Genomic DNA, 17,549 nt, shown 5'->3' with positions numbered 1-17,549 from the left:
TGTGTAAGTTGAGCACTGGACTTTGACTCAAAGTTAGTTATAGGGCTGGAATGAAGCTCAGAGAAACAGCACCTGCTCACTATGCCCCAAGCCCCAGGTTTAATTTCAAGCACCAAAGAGGAAAATAAAACAGAAAAAACAAGCTCCATATATTTTATGTCCCTAAGAAACATCACTGCTCCACATAAGTAGACAAACCCTCAAAACAAAACAACTTCTCTGAGGGCATTCAATACCTAGCCTTGTATTTTTAGGTAACAATGATATTTGTGTTAGATGCTCAAAACATAAGTATCACTACCAAACTAGCCATGTGGAAGGTGAAACACCATCCAGATAGTACATACACATTTGGGCATGTGACACTAAACGGCTGAAAATTCTCACCACATACAACATCCTCAAGTATGAGTTTCCCCCCCTCCAGGTTTGCCAGGGGAGTATAATCTGATGATATATAACCTGCAGAAAACACTTATTTCAAAGGAATGTCAGAAGACAGAAAGAACCAAATGAATAACCAACAGAGTAAAATCCTTAGTGAGGACTATTAGAAAATACAAGTAGAGCCAATTCTGGAACAACAACAAGAAAAATCGGTGCCAACTGTCCACTTTATGCTACTGAACGTAAATTTAAAAAGAACACATTTGGGTGCAAAAAGTGCAACTTCATGAAAACGACCTGGAAAGGGGACCCATCAGTAAGTGACTCTTAATTAAAGTAGTAACTTTAAGTAGAAATACATCTGTCTTGATGCAACCTCTCCAAATTATTTTTAAAACGTTTTTTTTTTTTCAACTGGAAAATAGCTTCCCCCATACCGTCTTAACCGCTAAGATTTCAAAACAATCTTTTACTTACACAATCTCTAAGAATACGGCATTGAAAACAGAAAATCCACCTAGAGCTCCACTGTCTTCACCCGGTATAAAACGGTGATTAATGATCCACACTAAATGTAAAAGGCAAAATGGAGTTGTACAAGAGTTTCTTGCCTATTTCAACTCCCGACAGCCACGCGCGCTTCCCAGTGGCAGGCTACCTCAGCGCGGTCGCGGGCCGGCCGGGAGCCCCCGCCCAGCCCGGCGCAGCCCTGAGAGGAAGCGACGGGGAGGGCGGGCGGCTAGGGCTCCACCAGGCCCGGCCGGGCGGGGGAAGGGGGACTGGAGGCGGCGGGGCGCGCTTCCGGGGACTGCGCGGGCGGGGCCGCCGCCTCGGGCGCGGGGCCCCAGGTTAGGGGCCGGGGCCAGGGGCTGCCGGCCGAGAGCAGCAGGTGGGGCGCGACCGGCGACCAGGCGACGGGCGGGTGGCCGGAAAAGTGCCGGCCGGCCGGGCCCGGAGCCGAGGCGGCTGGAGGGAATGCTCCTGCTCACCTCGAGGCGACGACTCCGAGTCCGGCCTCTTCGCGCTCAGGACGCCTGTCCACGAGTCCGCAAGCTCGGAGACGGGGACCGGCAGCTCCGCGGGAGACGGCGGACTGAGGAGAGAACCGACGGAGGACCGCGGGCGGCGGGCGGGGAGCGCGAGCGAACGAGGGCGGGCGGTGGCGGGAGGGCGGGGAGCGACGTGCGCGCCCCCGAGCGCCCTGCGGGCTCGAGCTGGCGCCAGTCGCGGCCCCGCTCGCGCGCGCTCACTCCCAATTCATCCACGATTGCTCAAGGGCGCGACCACGCCCTAAAAGCAAGACTCTCCACCAATCATTGCAGCCGCGTGGAGCATCACGGGAACTCCGGGGCTATAAAAGACCGAGTTGCTATTTTATACTCACCGAATCACTCATCCTTTAAGTGAGCTGGGTGGGGATGGGTGCGCCTGCGCCGTTTCAAAGCCCTGCCCCAAACTGCCAACACTTCGCGCAAGCGAAGTAGAGCTTCCTTGCCTGATATTACGCGTGCGCACCTACAGGCCTAACCCCGGAAGACCATACGCTTGCGCAGTGAGAACTACGGTGACCGCACACCCGGTGGGGCGCTGGCCAGTCATGGCGGAACCTTGGTCTGGGCAGTTTTTGCAAGCTCTGCCCGCTATGGTGCTCGGAGCGCTGGGCACCCTGGGCAGCGAGTTCCTGCGGGAGTGGGAGACACAAGACATGCGAGTGACTCTCTTCAAGCTGCTCTTGCTGTGGTTGGTGTTAAGTCTCCTGGGCATCCAGCTGGCGTGGGGGTTCTACGGGAACACAGTGACCGGGTTGTATCACCGTCCAGGTGAGGCTCCCTACGAACCTCCGTGGCCTGGCTGCCCCTACCACCATCAAGCTGTACCATTTGTTTCTCCTGTGTCCGCGTAAACGGCCACTGATCCTCCAGAAGCCTCATACCCAGACTTACGCCCCCATATCATTTTACACCAGAATCCCCACCTGTCCATCATCACATTGTAACTGTTTCTCAAAAGCCCTTGCCAGAAAATACTACTAGTCCCTAGCGTCCCATCCCCAATCGTTTAAACTGTACTGGTGGCCCCTGACCTGACCTGAGCTAATGCCTGCTCAGATCCCCACCCTCAGCCTCCTGCAGCTCTGGGTGTGTTCCTGCCTCCAGGTCTGGGTGGCCAGAATGGATCCACACCTGATGGCTCCACACATTTCCCTTCATGGTGAGTAAATCTCTGTCTATCCCAACCCCATGCTTGGCAGGCAGAGGACACTCCAGTGCTGGTGACAGGGAAGAGAATTCTCAGGATGTGAGTGCACCAGCTTAGTGGCCTTTGCAAGAATCCTCCAATTCTGCAGGTAGAGCTCAGGATTGGAGTTGGGTGTTTACCGGTGCCTGTACAGCCTCTTATCAGCATATTCAGTGGGGATGGATGGTGGTGGTGCTACCATCACTTTAGAAAGATGAAGTGGCAGGTCTATTGGAAATAAATCCCTTGGTTGGGAAGTCCTTCATTAGGAAAGCAAGAGCATCTGTCCTAAGCAAGTACTGTAACATTGGAGCTATAACTCCCAACCTAACAGCCTCTATTCTTAGCACACTACCTCATCAAGTCAGCCTCCTAATCTCTGAAAAAAAGAAAAAAAAAAAAAAAACAGCTTACTTATCAAGATATTTCATTCAGCCAGTCTCTGAGCTTCTACCAGGTCACAGCAGGTCCAGAAAACAAGGACAACCCAGACTCTGCATACAGGGGAAGCAAGAGATTTAGAGGGGAAATAAGTACAAGTGCAAAGCTGCTCAGGGGAGCCCCCCATCCCCACACACCATAACACCTAAACTGAGACCAGAGAGAGAAGACAGCACAGTTTTCTGGTAAGAAAAAAAAAAAAGGTAAAACAGGCCCATTGCAAGGACAAATGTGACACTGGGAAACACTAGAGCATAGGAGGACCCTAGAGCAATGAAGGACTGATGCAGCAAGACAGTGTGGCCTGATCTAATTTGCCTTTATGACTGCCTGCTTAATGGCAAGTATTCGTGGATAGACTATTCTGCTATCCATGAAGTAACCTTGCTTCTCTCCATTATTTTCAGGGAAATGGCAGCAAATGAACCTCTCAAAACCCACAGAGAATAAGGGAAGGCAGCAGCAGAAGGGTCTCCAGAGACATCACTGGGTCTGCTGGCTCCTATGTTGCATCCTGCTGCTGCCCAGACCCCCTTGGACAACTGCAGGGGGCTTGGGGTTGGGGGACTGGAGTACCACAGTGCTTCCAGGGTGAGCCCCCATTGTCTCCAGCCTTGCTTCCAACAGCGCCAGGTACTGGGCAGGTGAAGTTTGTCTCGACCCTGGTGTGTTGCCCTGAGACTTCTGTCAAGGGTCAGAGCTGAGAAGCATTCTGGTTGGGGAGGTCAGCAGTCCCTTTTTCACTGTCTTTTTCCTGCCCATGTCCTCATGCCCTTGGGATATGATCTTATAGAGATTGTCCTTCTAAGAGAATCTTGAGGATAATCAGTTCTAAGATTTATAAGGCAAGTCTGTTCTCCCCTAAGCCCTGATTTCCTTGGCTTTGCTTTGTAGGCAAGAAGCCAGCAAATCCTGGCTAGACTAGAGCACCAAACATGTACCTGGCCCAACTAGTCTTCTAGATCTGAGGCAGGCAGAGGAAGTTATCATTTCCTAACTGACCTATTTCTCTGTTCTGTGGGGGCAAGTTGAGTACCTGAAAGACAGAGTGCACTAAGAGTCCCTGGTATTAGCTACCGTCTGCACTGCTCAAGTGCCCATGGGGTGTTTTGGTTTGTACCTTGTCCCCTCCTAGGAGTCATTGTGCCCTACCTCCTTATCACTTACCATCTTGACAAGGGCCTCATCTTAAGAGCCTGCTAGTATCATTTCAGCCCTTAGGAATATCAGTAAGAGTGAGCCACAATCCAGATAGCCCTGGGCCCTTCACAGTGGGTCAGAAGAGGTTCCAAAGGGGTGGGTGGCAAATGTCCCCAGGAAAATACCATTTCCTGAGATCACTATGGTTCCTAAAAGTACTGTGGCCCTGGATCTGTCTCCTTCTCTAATGGTTGTACTTCTGCCTGTCTCTGCTGGTCACTAGCTACCTCAGATGTCCCACTGTCTCTGTTAAATGTCACACAGCCTTCTGGCAACCTTTGTCTACAAAGACTGTAGCAGGTGTACTATAAATGAAACCGTACTGAGCTCCTCATACACAAGTACCTACTCCAGCAATGCATCTGTATGGCAGAAAGATGTTCTTCACAGCCTCAGGTCCACCCACTGACATCACTGCAAAGAGTCAAGGTCTCACATTCCACCCCAGGAGCAACTGAAGATGTGGCATATTAAACACAGAAGTGTATCAGTTGTGTGGTTAATTCCAACAGCACAAGGGTGTGTGCACATGGGCAACTGGTAAGGGATCTTGGGTGTGCTGTCCTCAGTAATTTGCAGAGGTGGAGAACTGATGCCAGCTCCCTAGAGTGGTGGTAGGTTGTCCAACAGGGGCAATATCCCCATTAGTTTTTTGGGATTTGGGAGTGGGGGGGATTGGGAGAGTTGAGTTAGTGTCTCATGTTGTCCAAGCTGGCCTTCAATTCAACATATTGCTGAGGATGACCCTGAACTCCTAACACTTTTGTCTCCAACTTGAAGTGCTAGGATTACAGGGGTATGTCGCCACACCACTTCTATATCTCTGTTAGTTCTTATATACATGGCCCCTTTCAAGGAGAGCCTCTCAGAACCTGTGTTGGAAGCCAAGAAGACAAGTATTGGATTGGCACCCCAGGAACCCAGTGAACAAAAGAGCAATAAAGCTAGAGACCATGGCAAGGAAGAAGGAAGGAAACTTTCTTATGATTTATTTTTATTTTATATGCATTGGTGTTTTGCCTGCATTTATGACTGTATGAGAATGTCAAATCACTTTGAGCTGGATTACAGACGATTTTAAGCTGCCATGTGGGTGCTGGGAATCGAACCAGGTCCTCTGGAAGAGCAACCAGTGTTCTTAACCACTGAGCCATCTCTCCAGCCCCAGAAGGACACTTTTTTTGATTTTTTTTCCCCCCAAGAGTTAGTAAAGTACAGTTATTCACAACAAGAGCTAAGGTCAGCCCAAGTACCAAGCCTGCCATGTCCTGCCGCTTCACAACAGGCTGAGCTGACTGGGGAATGTGGAAGGGTGAGTCTGTGTTTGCTCAGCCAGCCCTGAGTTGGCTCACAGGAACAACTCGGCCAACACTGAGTCAGAAGTCATTCTATCCAAGGAAAGGCAGGGTGCGCATTCATGGGGAGCAGAGGGGAGGAGGTACCTAAGCTCACACTGCCCACAGTAATAGCCCTTTGAAATTAGAGAAACCATGGTGAGGTAGGTTGGGCAGGTGTTATCCTCCAAAGGCAGATGTTTGTTCCATAGCCAGCACCTGGCAGAATAAGGTTAGTGGGATTGCAGGCTAAAATAGAACATTAATTAAGGTGATTTGTTATTTTAAAAAACTGGGCCCTAAAGTTAGGATGGCTTGATGGAGAAGAATAGATGGGATGTTCTCCCGACCCTAACCAGACCACAGCAAACACCATTCAGCTTCCACCCCACCCGCACCCGTCAGTTCTGCCCCACTGTTCTGACTCAGCACTATGGAATGCCTGGGGGGGGGGCGCTTTTCCATGGGCCATCTTCACTTGAGAGTATAGTAGTTCGTGGGCACAAAGGGCATTTTGCTAACCACCGTCGTTTGCTGCTTCCGCCGAACCTCCACCAGCAGCTGTGTCCCCGGCCGACTGTACTTTGACGGCACATAACCCATTGCCACATTCTTCTTCAGGCTGGGTGAAGGGCAGCCACTGGTCACTGTGCCTGTCCAGGCATAGGCCATAGGTTAACACCACCCTGCCAGCCCAATATCCCTACCCTGGACACCCTGCCAGCCAATGTCCCCATCCTAGACCACTCACCAATCACAGTGCCTTCCGTGCTCAGGATGGGACTGTGTGCTCTCATTGGGGCCCCTTCACATATCAACCCCACACGTCTCTTCTGCACCTCACCCTTCAGCTGGGGAACAATGATTTTGGCTCCTGGGAAGTCCATGGCAGTTCGGCGGCGCTTTCCTGGAACAGAATACACCAGATGTAAGCCATAACAAAGCCCTGGACACAGAAAGTCTTTACTACCAAGGTCCCAAGTGTCATCCATCAAGCCTCACTTGGGCTCTATTCTTCCCCTGCACTATAGTGAGTCAGTCAACCATCTCCTACCCCCTGGAAGCCATACTTAGGGCCCTCAGTTTATAATAGGGAAGCCACAGTAGCACCTTCAGGGAATGAAGGCTCGGCAAGGCTGAGTTACTTGTTCCACCATATACAACCTTAGAAGTAGTTATGGGCTGGCTGGTCTCATTCAAAGGTGTTCTCATCTTCAGGACCCCTTGAAGGGTAGCCCAGCTCACCCAGTGTCCAGCTGAGGCTGCCTTCCACAGGCGTGGTCTGTTCATCAATGTCATTCCCATACAGACAGAGGCCTGCCTCCAAGCGCAGGCTGTCCCTGGCAGCTAGTCCTGCCAGCTTCACCTCTGGGTTTTTCAGCAAAGCAGTTGCCAAGTGGACTGCCCCTGCTGCTGGCACTGAGATCTGCACAAAGGACCAGAGAGCAGACAGGCAGTCACCCCTCTTGAATCCTGCATGTTTACCGTTTTTGGTTGTACGGAAGTGAAGCATTCTACCACTGCATTATATGCCCCATCTCCCCTGACCCCACCCCTCTTTCTGAGACAGGCAGCCCAGGCTGACCTGTAACTTCCAGGGTGCTGGGATCATAGGCATGTGCCACCCCATGCCAAGCTTTACAACTGTATTTTTTGTTTTGGGATTTTGTTTTGACTTTATTTTCTCTGGGATAGGCTCTCATTATGTAGCCTTGCTTAGCTTGGAGCTTAACTATGGAAACCCAGCCCACCATGAACTAAGATGTTCCTGCTTCTATCTCCATAAGCACTGGGGTTACAGGTGTGAGAAACCATGGGGAATAACTACTTCTCCACGTACCTCCACACCATCTTCTCCTGTGTAGCCACAGCGGGTCACGCGACAGCCAGACACACCAAACACCTCCATCACAGCACTGGTCATGAAGGGCAGTTTCCTCAGATCATCGGTCACACCAGCCTGCAGCACCCGAGCCGCAGTGGGTCCTGAGCCCAAAGAGAATGACCCAGGATCTCGGACCCAACACCACCTAGACTACAGCCCTTGCTTAGGGAGCAGAACAGGTCCCAAGTAAGCCCAGCTGTGCAAGAGGGGAGAGGATGCCCTTGTCCCTAGCCTGTGGACAGTTTTGCAGAGAGGAGAGTCAAGATACTTAACTTTGGAATTATGGCATACAGATGTCACAGCACCATACCTTCCTCTTGGGATATTATCCATGTTAAGCAGCAAATAAAGTCAGGAAGGCCAGGGCTGGCTCTAGCCCCCACCTGGCACTCTTACCTTGTAGAGCTAACAGAGCGTTATCTACCACCTCTAGGCCTACATCACTGCCCCTGTTCTGGAACTCCTTGACCTTGTCCTGAAATGAAAAACAGGAACCTATCAGTGTTTGAAGCCATTACTGAGCACCTACCATGGGTTGGACACCACAGAACTGGGCAGTTAGATAGCAGGCTGGTTACCATCTTACAAGTCCCACAGCTGCTAAATGGTAAGGATGACCTAAGCCCAATTCTGTCACCTCACCTACCCTTACCATTGGATGCTCATCTCAGGGTCAGGGTCAGCTTTATCTTCTCCCTTCTCTAGTCCCCATCCCTAAACCCTGCTGTGCACCAGAGAGTACCTACTCGTCAGTCTGTTGACTGATCTTTTATTAATTCATTTTCTGAGCCCCTATCTACACTGGGCACTGCTTTATAAACAAAGAATACCAAGTACCTAGAATAAAAGGCAGCTATACCTGCATGAGAGCCAAGTCCTTGTCCCAGCAGCCAGCGTTGGACACGACATACAGGTGCCCCTCCGAAGTGTTGGTCACAATCAAGTCATCTAAGATGCCTCCAGCTTCGTTGGTAAACAGGGACAGTATTCCCTAGCAGTAAAACAGAACATCCTTGTCTCCGAGTCCAGGAAGCCAAAGCCACGTGTGAGCCAGAAACATTCTTAGATTCACTCAGTTTCCACAAATTCATGAACACAGTTCTGTGCAAGGTAAGGCTCAAATCTAGGGTCTTGGATTGTCATTTGTCAAGTAAATTTTTACTCCTCCCACTTTAGGGGACCTCCCCAGGTGAGTGGGACCTTTGGCTCCCTCACTACTCAATTCTTAGAAATCCATTTCATGCTCTATGACACCTAGGAATTACTCTTTCACCCCATCCCAGTATCTCCACCCATGTGCCAACCTCCAGGATAAAGACTCAAAGCCTCAAAGACCATCTTCATGATCCCATAGGCTCCCAGCATTCTTTCTTTCTTTTTTTTTTTTTTTTTTACAATTTATTTATTTTTATTTTATGTGCATTGGTGTTGTCTGCACATGTGTCTGTGTGAGGCTCTCAGATCTTGGAGTTATAGACAGTTGTGAGCTGCCATGTGGGTGCTAGGAATTGAACCCGGGTCCTCTGGAGGAGCAGTCAGTGCCCTTAACCACTGAGCCAGCTCTCCAGCCCCGCTCCCAGCTTTCTTTAGCAATGGTTTCAAAACACTGTAAGGCTGGCCTTCTCCTTCCAACCAGATGGCCAAACTCTGAGATTGACAAGTCACGTGAACCACCTAGAGATCTTATAAAAACTCAAGTGCTGGCTCAGCAGGTCAAGAGCAGCGCCTAAGCATATTCCTAAGACAGTCCTAGAAAATGGAGAGGCTGCTGGTTTAGGGATCATGCTATGAATGTCGAAGGTATGGGCAGCATGAGGAGTCAAAGCATATAAACTCTGGTTTTTGGCCTTTCAAAACCAAATGTAGTAAGACTGGGGTAGTGCTTTTCCAAAGCTGGCTGGATATCTGGAAATGACCCAAAGACTCCTTCAAGATAGCAAGCCCTGAGCAGCTACATCTGACCTATCTTTGTGCCTCCTAAGCTTGAGACAAGAACTTAGCATTGAGAAGAATAAAATGGGCCCACCTGGTTCGGCCTTAGTTCCGCGATGTCTCCAACCACCATACTCTCCATCAGCTTCACTCGGTCACAACCAAATATCTTGGTCTGGGGAAAATATGGAAAGCCTCGGGCCACTGCATTATCTGCAGTCTAAAAGGCTGCTAGGTAAGAAAGCATCCTTCAGTTGTCCATACTATAGTTCAGCCCAGAAGTGACTGACTATAGTCTTTGGGTTCTGGAGATAGCATTTCCGATATCTCTCCCAGCCTCCTGGGACTGAGTACAATCTAAGAATCCAAGGGGACCTAGCACCTTGCTAAGATACCCAACCAATTTCCAAACCAATACCCAGCACAGCAGATGAGAGGAGGTACAGCTCCAGCAAAGCCAAGGGCAGGAGAGACCAGAGATAAGCAATCGGAAGACCTGAGTTAGCCAGCCCTCCAGTGTTCCTAGCACTGCACTCTGAGAAACCCTCCCACAAAGCTGAAGAGGACTGCATAGGTGGGGAGGAAGGCCAGATCCCGCCCCGGCTCACCTGCAGCATGTGGGACACATCAAAGAGAGAACAGTGCCGGCGTGTGTGCAGGTGTGAAACAACGTGACTGTCCTGGTATTGTACAGGCAGACTCCACCCCGCAAACGCCACCATTTTTCCTCCATGGGCCAGGTGGAAGTCATAGAGTGGAGTCCTGCGGAGCACATCCTGTGGACAGCCAGGCTTAAAGCCACCAGGGCCCAGTGCCATCGGCTTCCTCCCCCACCCTCCAAGACCAGTAGCAGACCCCAGTGCCCTTCATCCCACCTGTACGCAACTGAGCGGGCGGCCCTGGACCAGGGGCTGTGCCTGCAGACGAAAACCCAGAGGGGCCACCACGCTCACTGTCCGCTGCATTGTCACCAGCAACTGGTGCAGCCGGCACACCAAGGCCACTACTCTGCCAGGCACGCTGGGAGATGTAGTCCGACCCCCTGCTTGGACAGGTCTTTCTAGCCTGCAGGGGATAGGAAGGGGGGTGGGAAGCCCATAGGGCGGCTGGGATTTAAACAGAGAGCTGACTCCTGATGGCCTCAGGCTCTTCCTCTAGCTAATAAAAGCAAGTCAGGCAGTTCAGAGCAGAACAAGCTGCCTAGAACCAGAATTGGGGGTTAGACCGCCCAGCCTCCAGGAGGTCAAAGTTCTGCAAATGGCTGAAAAGCCGGAATTACACATTCAGGTCAAATAGCCGTGGGAGGTGGAGCATTCACTAGAGGGTGAAACCCTCTGGGCAGGCACAGTACCACCGTGGCCTGTCTTCTCATTGTGATCTCTTGATCTCCCACTGGGCACACACAAGCAGCAAACACAGTCACATAGTCCACAAGTATTTATTATCTTGCTGCACGGTAGGTCCAGTGCTGGGGTTTTGGAACACAGGGATGAATTACGCATGCTCTCGGCCACCCCGGAATCCTGTTTACTCATGCATGCTGCAGACCATTGTTCCCTGAACACAGCACTCTGGTGAGCACCCTTTCAGCAAAAACGGAATAGGCTTAAAGGATGATCTTGCAGGTGAAGACACTACCTTCAAGAAGGCTGATTGGCAAGAATGAAGGGTAGCTACCAAAAGCTAGACTTTTCCAAAAAACTGTTGCACATACACATGTTCAATTTTCCAGGTCCAAGACACCGTGCCGCACCGCTTTATAATAGTTCCCAGGGACACTGTCAGGAAGAACTAGCGGGAAACTGGGTTTTATCACAGGCAAGAGCAGCAGCCTTCATCATTTAGTGGTTGCTCTGGGGCGGTGGAGGACCTCAGCCTCTCAAGGGCATCAGTGAAACCTTCACTTGGACTCACTACCCCCAAGGTTGATCTCGCATCATCCTAAGCGTGACTGGCAAGGAGCAACTGGGAAGAGGGTCATTGACGTGCTTCCTGCTGAAGCTGATGACAAGTAGACTGGAGGTCTCATTCTCAGGCCCCAGCTGTGCCAAAAGCACCTGTCCAGAACTGACGGAGAACACATTTCAGGAACCAGCTCAGAGGCTCAAGCACTCACGGTCCCCCAAACCCCAGCTCTGCCTCCTAGGCCAGTAATAGACACATTTATTTAAAGAGGAGCATTTTCTTTTTCTTCCCCCATCCCCTAAAGACAGAGTCTTCCTGTGTATCCCTGACTGGCCTGGGATTCACTGTGTAAAACCAGGATGGCCTGAACTCACAAGTGCTGACGTTAACGGTGTGTGCCACCATGCCAGGATCTAAGACATTTTCTTTCTTTTTTCTTTGTTTTGTTTTGTTTTTTGAGACAGGATTTTCTCTGTATAGTTTTGGTGCCTGTCCTGGATCTCCCTCTGTAGACCAGGCTGGCCTCAAACTCACAGAAATCCACTTGGCTCTGCCTCCCGAGTGCTGGGATTAAAGGTGTGCACCAACACTGCCCCGAGACATTTTCTTTTTTATGGATATAATATAAAAGAAAAAGGCCACCGGCAGAAGCAGAAGAATGAATAGGGGGCATCTCTTCCTCAAGCTTCCCAGGTCATGAGTGTTGAAACAGCAGTGGCCTTCCTAGGCTACATGAAACAGGTTTATCTCAACATGGGGAAAATGGTAGACGACGGGTGTGCGTCCTGGCAGGAGGGGCAGGACGATTCTAAGTAGAACCTGTAACTTCAGAGAGGAAGAAACTGAATTTGCATGTCAAACAAAGACAGAAAGTGCCCCCACTAAGAATTCATGCTAAAACGAGGTGAACTCAAAAATTCCTTTGACCCAGATAAAACTTGGATGTGGAGGGAACACACTTCAGCCTCCAGTGGCCAAACCACGCCTTGATGGGCCCAGAAGGCCAATGTCTCAAGTAGAAGCTGCTGCTCATGTGTAGGAGAGCAAATTCAGATCGTAGCAGCCATCCACCTGCAACACAAGAGACTATCAGTTCCGAGCTACGCAAAGCAAATAAGCCAAGCAGAAGGAAGAGATCACTCACATCAAAGCGGCCGATCCTCGTGGAAGTGTGACTAGCCCGAATCATCTCTGTCAGTGCCCACATCTGCTGCACTTCGGAGGATACTCTGCTGGGGTCTGGGAGACCCTGCTCCCGAAGGAAGAAATAGTGGTCATGAATTTCTCCCCAGCAGTGCCCTCAGAGATATAAGATATGGAGCACTTCAACTGGAACCAGTAACATTTCCAAATAACTTACAGAATGTGTGATTGGGGCCTGATGTTCATCCAGTAAGCAATTCATGCCTACACCAGAGATGACTCAGATCCCACAGAACACCCAAGAAGAAAAGAACCATGGGCCCTGGGTCCAGTCTCAAATTTTTGTGGTGTTGGAAATCAAACCCCAGGATCTTACCTTACCTAAAGTATTCTACCACTGAGTTACATCCCCAGCTGGCCTTAGGATAGCCAAGGCCCTTGCGTACATTCTCTGGACATCAGAACCAAGTACATGTGGTTAACACCCAGTGTTAGCGAGCTTACCTCAAGGCGGGGAGTAGGCTGCTCACTGGACACTGGGTGGGAAAGCCACTTGGGGAAAGTCAAGGAGGGACTCTGCAAAGCAAAGGCATACTGTCCTAAGTGGGGCAGAATCTGAGAGCTCTGGCGCCCGAGAGCAAAGGCCCCTTGGACCTGAGACACTGGGAAAGCTCAGTGTAAGATCAAAGGGACGCTCAGATTACCAAACTGTTCTGCTATGCAGAAGGAGAACCCAGGAACATAAGCAAAAAATGTATATCCCAGCACCTAAAAGTAGTGGGTGGTCTCAAAGGTTAGGGGCTGCTAAGACAGAACCCCACCTTTGATTAGGAACTTGTGCGTTCACACTCCTCCAACATTCATGAAGGCTTCCTCTGAGTCTCACTATCCTTGCCCAGCACCCAGCCCACTGCCTCATCTCTCCTAGCTTGCTAGAAGCGCTTTAGGTAAAGGGCTAGCCAGGAGGTCTTAGACAGTCGCTTACCTTCGGTCCCTGCTGGTAGATTTGCAGTTCCTCAACTGTGAAAGACAGCCACAGTGGTGATGGCTGCTGCAGTATCAGACGCAGCTCTAGTACTCTGGTCACATCACACAGCATCTGATACACATTAAAAAAAAAAAAATGAGCCACTGAGCAGGCCTTGGTGGTGCATGCCTTTGATCTTAGCACTCCGGAGGCAGAGGCAGGCAGTTCCTTTTTCTGAGTTCAAGGCCAACCTGATCTACAAAACAAGTTCCAGGAGAGCCAGGGCTACACAGAGAAACCCTGTCCCAAACAAAAAATAAATAAAATTGAAAAAACAAAATAGTTGGGTGGTGGTGGCGCAAGCCTTTAATCCCAGCACTCAGGAGGCAGAGGCAGGCAGTTTCTTTTTCTGAACTCAAGGCCAATATGGTCTGCAGAGTGAGTCCCGGGACAGCCAGGGCTACACGAAGAAACGCTGTCTCCAAAACAAAACAAAACAAAACAAAAGATGACCCACTGAAGACTCAGCTCCCAATCGACAGTAAACCAAATGCTTCCCCAAGCCTTTGGGAAGGACAGAACAGTGGTCCCTCCAAAGCACCTGCGTCACAGCCCAGCCCAATTCTGCCCCACTCTTCCCTCCCGCTATTCTGCCCAATCCCTAGGCAGGAGGTCCTCATCTAGGATTCCCTGGCCATGCTGGGACCCAGCTGACCTGGTGCTTGAACAGTGATACATACTCCTGGGCTCCCTCCTCACTGTGTGGGTCAGGCATCAAACAGTAGTCCCGCAGACAAGTTACCCACTTGGATGGTGTGTGCAGTGGAGTATGTTGACGAACACGGATGCTCAAGAAAGCTGTGTAGTAATTCTTAAATGTGATCTCCTGCAACTAGAATACATCCAACCCACCATGAGAAATGAGGCACCTGGCACAATGACATAATCTTTCATTTGGAATTTACACTTTTGCTAAGCAAGTCAACAATTCCTGGGGCCAAATATAATTTTGCTTTCCTAAACATGCTCACAGTCCAGTAAGTCATGCAAACAAGCCATGCCAACATATCTGAGATGGTATCACAGGTCAGAACCCTAACCCTGAAGAAAGCAGAAAATGGACATATGAAGCCTGAAAGGATGAGCTTGCTAAGTGGATAACAAAGGTAGGTAAGCAATACTTTGGGCTAATGATATAGCTCAGCTGCTCAGTGCTTGCCTTATCTAGCATGTTTGAAGATTTTTTTGCTAGATGCTCAGTACTGCATAAACCAGCTTCGTGATGCATACCTGTAACCCCAGTGCTTGGGAGGTAGAGGTAGAAGGATCAAAAGAGTTCATGATAAACCTCAGCTATTCTTGACCATTCTGGGACTCATAAGACCTCCCCCCCAACCCCAAACCCAAAAGTAGCATATTTTTAAAAATACCAGAGTGAGAGAACCTAAGAATCTAGTATGGAAAAGAATTGTAGTTCAACCTGGTAATAGAGGTTCTCTCCCTCTGTTTATCTCTCTGTCTGTCTCCATCTCTCTCTTAACTAAGAAGGAATTAGCATACTAAGACTAGAATAAGAATAGTAGGATGGGGGCTGGAGAGATGGCTCAGAGGTTAAGAGCACTGACTGCTCTTCCAGAGGTCCTGAGTTCAATTCCCAGCAACCACATGATGGCTCGCAACCATCTGTAATGAGATCTGGTGCCCTCTTCTGGCCTGCAATCATACATGCGGTATACATAATAAATAAATAAAAAAAAAAAGAATAGTAGGATAGTTTGTTGAGCACACTGCAGTGGCATGGGGGAGGCAATGGGCAGACAGACCTACAGTATCAACTGCCATAGCAGTAGTTTTCATCACTGGACGCCCAGCAGAATCATCTATGAAACTTAAAAAAAAAAAAAAAAAAAAAAAACAGGTATGGGGCTGGAGAGATTGCTCAGTAGTTAAGAGCACTTGATGCTCTTACAGAGAGCCAGCTTTGGTTCCCAGAACCTACATGGCCCCTTACAGCTGTTCATAACTCCAGTTCCAGGGGATCCAGAACCCTCTTCTGACCTCCACCAGTACTAGGTATGCACAAAGTACACAAGCATACATGCAGACAAAACACTCATACACATAAAACATTTAAACAAATAAAAATATAGATGTCAAAGAGCCACCTCCAACACACTGACTCAGATTTTCCAGGGGCAGATTAATTAGGTCTCCCCCAGCCAGTGGTAAGTAACATCTTGGGAGATAACCACATATTGTAACACAAAGCACACAAGGTCTTCAAGAGAGTAGGTGGGGCACAGTCACAGAATGCTGTGCCGTTAGAGGCAGGCTTTGTCCTGTGCTGAAGTCATGCAGTGTCCTGTCACCGTCAGCTGAGATGGATTAGAAACAAGTCACTAGGAAGACCTAGATGAAGGATGCGATGCACCTGACCTGAGGCAGGAGCCATTGGAATGGGGAAGTTTACATCATTATTTAAGGATCCCAGCTATGATCAAAACCAAAATACCCTCTCACTTGTTCTGAGGTTCATAATTGTATTTTCAGTGGTGTCCTGGACACGAGGAAGAGATGCTGCAGAGAACAGGACAGGAAATTCTAGTCTAATAAAGGCTGTACATGCTACTGAATAGGGCCAGTTCGCAAAAGCAAGGGGAACTGCAGAGGTTATGAACGAGTAAATGCCTGGGAAACGGTTACTAGGTCTTCCCCGCCCTTGGTCGCGCCTACTAGGGGGTCGCTCACCTCGAAAGGCGAGACGTTAGGAAAGGTGACATCGACGACCAGCACGCCAGGCCGACCTTGGTTGGTCCTCATGTCGCCCACTTGCAGGGCTACGGTGCTTTTCACATGACAGGGCACCAGTACACGAGACATGATGCTGGCGGCAGAGATCAAACGCAATCACTGCTAACTGTCTCCAACTACTAGCCTTTACCGGCGTCACCTATCAAACCAAAAGAACTACAACTCCCAGGCGACTTAGCGCTTGCATAGGCCAGCCAATCACCAATGCTCAGGGCGGGTCGAGAGTCGGAAGTGTCTGCGGAAGTTCTTCCTCAACCAATCACCACGTGTCTGAGAGCCGCACCCCGGCCGCTCCCGGCAACGGTCGAGCCATTCTTTATCCAAAGGATCCAGAATGCTTTGGGCCCGCTTAAACCCTTCTTAGATTCTGCTGCTTTGTTAGGCCGGTAGTCAGTTAAGATATGTAACGCCGTGAACACAAATGAGCATCACCCTGACATTAATCGAAAAAATGGGCAAAACATTTTAAAAAAGAGCTCATAGCTCAATTGGTAACGTGCTTACCGAGCATACGGGAAGCCCTGGATTGATCCCGAGTACCCCAAAAAACTAGGGATGTTGCCTCAGGCCTCTAACTCCAGCTATTTTGGAGTCGGAGGAAGGAGGATAAGTTTAAAGTCTTCTTCAACAATGCTATGAATTCAAGAATGCCCAAAGAAAAAAGATACCCTATCTTAAAAAACATTGTAGGGGCTGGAGAGATGGTTAAGAACACTGGCTCCTCTTCCAAAGATGTTCCCAGCACCTACATGGCAAATGAAAGCTGTCAGTAACTTTGGTTCCAGAGGATCCAACGCCCTCTCCTGACCTCCAAGGGCACTGAAGACATGTGTACATAGCTGTAACATGCAGGAAAAACACCAATACAAAATAAAAATACAAGAATCTTAAAAAACAAACAAACAAAAAAAAAAAAACAGCTGGGCAATGGTGGTGCACACCTTTAATCTCAGCGGCAGAGACAGGTAGATCTCTGTGAGTTCAAGGCCAGCCTGGTCTACAGAGCAAGTTCCAGGACAGTGAAACCCTGTCTCAAAAAACAATCAATCAATCAAACAAACAAACAAAAATTAGCCCGGGTAGTGGGGCACACCTTTAATCCCAGCTCTAGGGAGGCAAAGGTAGGCAGATCTCTGTGAGTTCCAGGACAGCCTGGTTACAGTTCCTGTAACCCTATCCCAAAATAAAATAAAAGCAAAAAAGGTAACTTTTTAAAAAAGGATGGTGTAAACTCGAGGGTAGTGGCACACACCTTTAATCTTAACACTCGGGAAGCAGAGGCAGGTGAATATTTGAGTTCGAGGCC

The 17,549-nt window shown here is 49.5% G+C and overlaps 4 protein-coding genes across 8 annotated transcripts in view; 1 reads left to right on the top strand and 3 right to left on the bottom strand.

The window, feature by feature from the left end:
- The window catches only part of Rhoa (ras homolog family member A), a 31,570-nt gene extending 29,686 nt beyond the window's left edge, over window positions 1–1,884 (bottom strand). The window contains exons 1-2 of one of the 3 annotated variants that reach the window (XM_076577025.1): window positions 1,377–1,507; window positions 865–955 (exon numbers count right to left, since the gene is read on the bottom strand). The gene's annotated coding sequence lies outside the window, so the exon portion shown is untranslated. Of the gene's footprint in view, window positions 1–864; window positions 956–1,376; window positions 1,519–1,771 lie in introns of those variants that run through there. The other 2 variants (XM_042281652.2, XM_076577024.1) reach the window with 2 other exon arrangements.
- Tcta (T cell leukemia translocation altered) lies at window positions 1,839–4,753 on the top strand. Of its 2 annotated transcripts, none has more exons than XM_006978324.4 (3): window positions 1,839–2,207; window positions 2,544–2,598; window positions 3,474–4,753. In XM_006978324.4, exons 1-3 carry the CDS (start codon window positions 1,985–1,987, stop codon window positions 3,514–3,516), a joined length of 321 nt encoding a protein of 106 aa, XP_006978386.1. In that variant the 5' UTR covers window positions 1,839–1,984; the 3' UTR covers window positions 3,517–4,753. The 2 variants fall into 2 exon arrangements, with proteins under 2 accessions (XP_006978386.1, XP_042137587.1); XM_042281653.2 differs by having other exon boundaries at window positions 2,496–2,598.
- A 490-nt stretch (window positions 4,754–5,243) lies between these two features.
- Amt (aminomethyltransferase) lies at window positions 5,244–10,654 on the bottom strand. 2 transcript variants are annotated; one of them, XM_006978325.4, is made up of 9 exons: window positions 10,293–10,654; window positions 10,026–10,193; window positions 9,512–9,592; window positions 8,345–8,476; window positions 7,882–7,960; window positions 7,441–7,586; window positions 6,846–7,026; window positions 6,352–6,507; window positions 5,244–6,253 (listed from the first exon to the last, which is right to left on the bottom strand). In XM_006978325.4, exons 1-9 carry the CDS (start codon window positions 10,380–10,382, stop codon window positions 6,075–6,077), a joined length of 1,212 nt encoding a protein of 403 aa, XP_006978387.1. In that variant the 5' UTR covers window positions 10,383–10,654; the 3' UTR covers window positions 5,244–6,074. The 2 variants fall into 2 exon arrangements, with proteins under 2 accessions (XP_006978387.1, XP_015852504.1); XM_015997018.3 differs by having other exon boundaries at window positions 10,026–10,208; window positions 10,293–10,510.
- A 185-nt stretch (window positions 10,655–10,839) lies between these two features.
- On the bottom strand, window positions 10,840–16,446 carry Nicn1 (nicolin 1, tubulin polyglutamylase complex subunit). The gene is made up of 6 exons (XM_006978326.4): window positions 16,181–16,446; window positions 14,148–14,324; window positions 13,451–13,564; window positions 12,970–13,041; window positions 12,467–12,571; window positions 10,840–12,393 (listed from the first exon to the last, which is right to left on the bottom strand). Exons 1-6 carry the CDS (start codon window positions 16,310–16,312, stop codon window positions 12,352–12,354), a joined length of 642 nt encoding a protein of 213 aa, XP_006978388.1. The 5' UTR covers window positions 16,313–16,446; the 3' UTR covers window positions 10,840–12,351.
- Between the last annotated feature and the right edge of the window lie 1,103 nt (window positions 16,447–17,549).

Source organism: Peromyscus maniculatus, chromosome 7 (genome assembly GCF_049852395.1).
Source record: "Peromyscus maniculatus bairdii isolate BWxNUB_F1_BW_parent chromosome 7, HU_Pman_BW_mat_3.1, whole genome shotgun sequence".
In the NCBI taxonomy this organism is placed as follows: domain Eukaryota; kingdom Metazoa; phylum Chordata; class Mammalia; order Rodentia; family Cricetidae; genus Peromyscus; species Peromyscus maniculatus.
This window is presented reverse-complemented; position numbering and strand designations above follow the sequence as displayed.

Bases quoted from the DNA above. Each gene is read 5' to 3' on its own strand.
- Tcta (XM_042281653.2), top strand. From the start codon at position 1,985: ATGGCGGAACCTTGGTCTGGGCAGTTTTTGCAAGCTCTGCCCGCTATG. The intron at 2,208-2,495 runs GTGAGGCTCCCT...ATGCCTGCTCAG, and splicing joins CGGGTTGTATCACCGTCCAG to ATCCCCACCCTCAGCCTCCT. The intron at 2,599-3,473 runs GTGAGTAAATCT...CATTATTTTCAG, and splicing joins TCCACACATTTCCCTTCATG to GGAAATGGCAGCAAATGAAC.
- Amt (XM_015997018.3), bottom strand. From the start codon at position 10,382: ATGCAGCGGACAGTGAGCGTGGTGGCCCCTCTGGGTTTTCGTCTGCAG. The intron at 9,593-10,025 runs GTGAGCCGGGGC...TATTTTCCCCAG, and splicing joins ATGTGTCCCACATGCTGCAG to ACCAAGATATTTGGTTGTGA. The intron at 7,587-7,881 runs GTAAGAGTGCCA...CTTTGGGCTCAG, and splicing joins CGCTCTGTTAGCTCTACAAG to GACCCACTGCGGCTCGGGTG.
- Nicn1 (XM_006978326.4), bottom strand. From the start codon at position 16,312: ATGTCTCGTGTACTGGTGCCCTGTCATGTGAAAAGCACCGTAGCCCTG. The intron at 13,565-14,147 runs GTCAGCTGGGTC...AATGTGTATCAG, and splicing joins TATCACTGTTCAAGCACCAG to ATGCTGTGTGATGTGACCAG. The intron at 12,572-12,969 runs GTAAGCTCGCTA...CTTCGGGAGCAG, and splicing joins AGCCTACTCCCCGCCTTGAG to GGTCTCCCAGACCCCAGCAG.